This window comes from Ipomoea triloba, chromosome 9 (genome assembly GCF_003576645.1).
Source record: "Ipomoea triloba cultivar NCNSP0323 chromosome 9, ASM357664v1".
NCBI lineage: Eukaryota > Viridiplantae > Streptophyta > Magnoliopsida > Solanales > Convolvulaceae > Ipomoea > Ipomoea triloba.
In genome coordinates this window covers 4443665-4449664 of record NC_044924.1, presented here as the reverse complement: position 1 = coordinate 4449664, position 6000 = coordinate 4443665, and the positions used below count along the sequence as shown (strand labels likewise).

Genomic DNA, 6000 nt, shown 5'->3' with positions numbered 1-6000 from the left:
ACACGAGTCTTGTATCAAAAAATATTTTTTTTTTAATACTACTAACTCTATTAGAATGCAGTATCTGTTCATAACTGCTTTCTCAAAAGGCTCGAACCCATTGGACTATAAGGTCCTTGGCATATCAAAAAATACTTGTTAGATTATTGTCAGCATTCTACTGGTCAAATCCGTCATTCTGAGAATTTCAGGGCCTTAAAAATATTACACGTAATATAATAATTAAATAAAAATGAATATATAGTAACAAAGAAAATGTGAGAATAGGACGTAAACGTAGCATTAAATGTTATAAAAAAAAAAATTCAAGTTGGTAGCATATTTTCCCATTTCGTAATCGACACATAGATTACAGTAACGGTGACGTGCAACATTACGTCACGGCATTCGGCGTTACAGTCCCCCCTTCTCTCTTCCTCGTCTCCACTAATGATATAAACGCCACTCGTTCCCAGAAATCCCTCCCCACTCCCCCCCTTTTTGCACCATTTTTTTTCTCCCTCAAAACACAACACCATGCACCGCCAATCCGGATTCCCTTCCAAACACTACTTCTCCGCCTCCTCTAGCGGCGGCAGCGGCAGCGGCGGCGGCTCTTCAAATTCCAGCGGCGACAGCGACTACTCGCACCTCTTCTCGTCCCGGCTGGGCAGCATGGTCGCTGAGAATGCGATAATCGTGTTCGCTCGGCGCGGGTGCTGCATGTGCCACGTGGTGCAGCGATTGCTCTTCGGCCTCGGCGTCAACCCCACGATTTACGCCGTGGAAGAGGAGGACGAGCCCGCCCTCATCCACGAGCTTCTCAGGATCGTCGCCTGCGCCGGCGATGACCCCGTCGAATTCCCCCAGTTCCCCGCGGTTTTCATCGGCGGGAAGCTTTTCGGTGGCCTGGAAAAGCTCATGGCGGCTCATATTTCCGGCGATTTGGTACCTCTCCTTAGAAAGGCTGGTGCCCTGTGGCTTTGACTCGGTCCTTAATCTCCTGTTTACTCTATAAAAAAGATATATATAATATATATCCTATTCAAACAAGGATGCATCGGATTTTAAATTCATTATTATTATTATCATTATGTTATTTGATTTCCTTCAATTTTTTTCCCCTTAAATAATTTATGTCTTTGTACATTAATGCAAATTTTACTGTTTTGATTTTGCGATTTTCAACTTGGTTAAGCATCGTCCCAGATTAAGATTGATCATTCAATTTGTTGGTACGTAAATTACGACGTTGTCAGATGATAAAATCAAACCAGTGGGGGCAATCATCTACGTCAGCATACATTCAAGATTACAACTTCCAAAAACTTTTACTGCACCAGTCATTATGCTTCTTTAACTTTTAAGCGAACGATAGAATTTCATCATGAAACTCAAATTTTACTTTCAATTTTTAGTCTCTCTTATAAAATGCTGATGTTATATTTTTCTTAAAATCCACAAAATGAAGATAACTAATCATTCAATGAGAGAGTGTAAAACTCTTTCATCATAACGCATAAAAATTTAAAAAATATGGATAAAGTTTTATTTTCAACCATACAATCTGCATTCTGTAATTATTAAATTAAAATCTGACCACAATATTTTATTACTGTAAAACTAATTAGGTTAAGTTCTACTACATGGATACTCAATTTCTTTCTATTCCTCCACTTTTACAAAGCAACATCTTATTCTCTTTAACATGATGGACAACTATTAGAGTCCAAACGTAACGTACGGCGGAGTAGCGATTTTGACGAGGTCATATATAATATGTTGGATTTTGCTGCCTTGATGTGGGTCTTCTCTAACCTCAAACTTGACTTTGAACAACGTTAATCGTTAATAGCGACTACTAAGGATTCTTGAACGCTGGAAGAGAATTCAGGTACTAAGATTCGCCTGTGTTTACCAGGCGGCCAATAGGCCATTTGTTTTTTGCTGCGTCTCCACATAAAATTTCACCATGCGTGAATTGTGAAGTGTACAAAATGTCTGGTGTGATAAGGAAACGTCGTAAATGGTGGTCGAACGGAGGCTATGAAATCAAGATAAACGAACGTATAGTAGGTAACTGCCGCGCTGCGAAACTTAATCGGATTGAAAAATTGGAACAACTCTTTAACTGCTACGGAGGTTGAAGTGATGGGTCACGTTGGTACAGTACGCACATACACTCGAGTATAAGTAGGTAGGGTGTGATCAGGGGGAGACAGTGGCGCTTGGAGTTTGGTGGACTTTTGGTAAAAACCAACGTTGATTAGAGCACTGTACGACGTTCGTCTTAAGTTTTTGCTGTCCGTTGGCTAACCACTACATTTTGTTTAGTACCATTTCTGTGTCTTGTTCTAATCCCGTCCCGCCCCAAATTTACCTGCATGCAGGAGCAGTTGTGCACTGTTATACTTGTTTTGCAGTCACCACACGGCAATTTTTTTACTCTTCAATTCCCATTCCCCAGCTAGTTGTTATACCGTGGACCATGGTCACAAAACAAAGGCGTTTCAATAAGTGGGATAAACGGCTCCCCTAAATCTCTGTAACTGATACTACAATTGTGTTGAACTGATATTGCAGGTGTGTTGAAAGAGAACTGCAGTTGCGCGGAATGGAGGTCGTTTCATCAGTCTGGAACTGCAATTGTGTTTAACTGGTCCTGCAATTGTGTTGAAGTGATACTGCAGTTGTGTTGAAAGGTAGGGAACTACAGTTGTGCGGAACAGAGGCTTTTTCATCCGTCTTTTTTCATTAATTAAAACGACGTCGTTTTGATGCGCGGTCCATAGTAAAATTTGCGTTTCCCAGCCACCCTAGCGGGTAAAACACCCGGCCCATCACTTCTACCCTGACTACTTTTTCACCTAAGAAAAATTAACCTCTTGAGACAACCGCAATCCAGTTGGTCTAAATTAATAACCACAAAATTACAAGTTCAACTTCCCGTGAATAGGCCTATTGACCTTCTTAATTTGAACTGGTCAACTTTAAACAATCTAAGCTGATTTACTTTTTTTGTGATCGACTAGGGTTATATTTACTCAATACACACTATTAGTTATGGCTACGAGTTTTTCTTGTCACTAAAAAAAAAACCAGTAACAAAATGCATGATTCAATTCTATTAGGATTATGGTTGATACCACTCGTTAAGATCATGTCTACCCTAAGCCAAAAGTTATATTACCACACATTTCTGAGAGCCAGGGTGATAAACCTTGCCCTTTATCCCCAACAATTCTATAGCCACATATTGTTACTTAGATTTTATCAGCCTCCACCCAACAAATTCTTATCTAGATAAGTATGGAATTGGCCTTATTAAAGCTATACAAAATATTAAAAACATAATTTACAGATTATTGAGACAAATTTTATGATTTATATCTCATAAGCCAGGCTCTCATGCTGAGGTAATAGTGCCTAAAATGATTTGGTATCCTAATGTACTGTAGTAACATAAAGGCAGTCAAGTCTTCATGAAAGGATGAAAGTGGTTATGGAGTTATGACACCTAAATGATAGCCCCATCCCCGTATGTGCCTAACATCATCTACTATAACCACATATTTTGGCTTCAATCTCTTTTCTCTTTATTTAATTCTGGAAAGAGACACATCACACAGACACACAGTAACAATTTGATATGTTTCACCATTGAACCATATACGTACTCTTTTTAATCCTTGTTAGTTCAAAACCTTGTAGAATATAACACCAACTTCGTATTAACTATATATATATACTATATCAAGTATCAACCTTGAAGAAATTAAATACCAGTTGGTAGTTGTTAAGAACAAGCCAAAAGGACCATTTAGCCACAAACAGACTCCAATTCGGATCAAATCCCCACACCAATAATGTTATTTTAATGTAGCATATGGATTCTATTTCTTGTAGGTTTGTAGTTCATCTTAATTTATGCATTATTTGGTTGTACGATTGTTATGTGTATAAGAAATATACTCCATAATAATATATTGATAAATTCATAATTCCGTATTCACTTAGATTTAAGAGAAAACCCACTGTCTATTCCCGCTATCCAAAGGTGCGTTCTGAATGAATAAAGCCCGTCTTGTGACCCTAACCGACAAAGGACCACAATATGTAAATTGGCTAGGTTGCACATAGCAGCTGATTGGTTCAAATCAAGAAGAACAATAAACAATTCTCACAGTACGTGAGTTGAACTTGAAACCTTATAGTTATCAAGTTAAACATTCAATCAACTTGGTTAAAGTTGTCTCCATAATTTTGTATTCATCACAATAAATTTTTCTTTTAAAAAAAAATAAAGTAAATAAATATCTCATGATCCATCGAGTTGGATGATAATGAAATGAGAGATGGCGTTAATCTTCAGTAATTTCATAAAAAATCTCAAGTTTGAATCTTGAAAATGCAGGTACCATATAATGGGACCAAAGTGGCATGTTTAGTGCACTTTTGCTAATTACATATATGTTAGTTATAATTACATGTTTAATTAGCAACATTATATTATTAGAAACGCGTGTTGCCATCATCTTAATTGATTTATCCCACTAAAATCCATATCACGTCGAGTTGACTAACAGGTCTAAAATTATCAGTGATGTAATGATGATCTTACACACAAATCTACCATTATTTTTATTAAACTAATTATATAATACGTGCGCTGTTTACTTGTTTAGGAGGCACTAAAAATATAATATTAATATATTTTGCATGATGACGAACAATGCTATGTATATCATCTCTTCCTTTATTTAATTTATAATATTAATTTATTAATTAATTAATGAAATAGCATTCAGAGTAGTTACCGTGAATAATTTTAATAAATTAGTGAAGGTATGAATGTCCTAAACATGCCAAATGTTCCTTCCTGATTTTTTATTTTTTATTTTTGGGTTTGGTGGGAAATTAAGTTAAATTGTTTGGGCCATTCATTTGGATTGAGATTATCGTTAATTCGTTATTTTGTTTAAGTGATGAGAGAAATCCACTGTTATTACTATCTGGTGGTATATATTGGATAAACTTCACCATATGATCTTAGCCAGTAAACGATATGATCACAAAGAAATAAACCAGCATATGTTATTCATAGCTGATCGGTTCAAACCAAGAAGACTAATAGGTCACTTCTACTAAGATTCGAACTAATTGTAACCGTTACAAAATCAAAAATCTGATTAACTTGATTGGAATTGTCTTGACAACGATCAACTTGAAACACCCTCCCACGTGCACGTTGAAAAGAGATAAGTGTGATGAAGCTAGCAGTGGAGTTACGTTGTATATGAGGTGAGGTCAACTGTAGATGTGCAGATTAATTAAATAGTGGTGAAGGATATGATGAGGAAGATGATGCAATTAGAGGTGAAAAAGCAAAAATGAAGAAAAAGGCATTTAATTCCCTCAACTGCCCAATTTCATTGACCATTCAATGTGTGCTGACGTAGAAATAGTGATGAGAATTGTATAATGGGAAAAATGGTACCAAACGCACTAGCATCCATAGCTTGCCTTTCTTGCTGAATAATAAGTACTTTATTGCAGTGGTCAAGTAGTTAGCATTTAGCAACTGGCAGGTTGAACAGACCACTGTTCATTGCTGCTAAGCTAGCTGCTTCCATCCATGTCTTCTCGTCCCCAAACCTCATCATCAATTCTTCACCAACGTTGTATGTTTTGGTTCAGAACTTGCACTTTATTAATCATCATAATTGTTCACCCAACACTACTTTAATATGTTAGATACAAAATTTGAATACTCTTAGCTTTGAATGTATGTATGTAATTCTTTTTAAATTTTAAAGGCAGTATAACATAGCTGTTTGCACCAGTGTCAAGCGGGCGAGAGGCAACGTGTGCAAAAGTTTTTTCTACTGTTTCTATTTTTATAAGGTGTGAAACTTACTAAGAGATGCTTTATACAAAATCTTGTCACTTTTAATGTGGGAAAATTTTTAAAAAAGTAGCATAACTTTGCCCAACAACTTTTACTTTTTTCTTTTCTCAAGG

At 36.6% G+C, this 6000-nt stretch overlaps 1 protein-coding gene across 1 annotated transcript; it reads left to right on the top strand.

Annotated features, from left to right (window-relative positions):
- Positions 1 to 446: 446 nt before the first annotated feature.
- LOC116030591 (glutaredoxin-C9-like) lies at positions 447 to 1167 on the top strand. The gene has a single exon (XM_031272891.1). The coding sequence runs from the start codon at positions 517 to 519 to the stop codon at positions 964 to 966; it is 450 nt and encodes a 149-aa protein (XP_031128751.1). The 5' UTR covers positions 447 to 516; the 3' UTR covers positions 967 to 1167.
- The last annotated feature ends 4833 nt before the right edge of the window (positions 1168 to 6000 follow it).

Bases quoted from the DNA above. Each gene is read 5' to 3' on its own strand.
- LOC116030591 (XM_031272891.1), top strand. From the start codon at position 517: ATGCACCGCCAATCCGGATTCCCTTCCAAACACTACTTCTCCGCCTCC.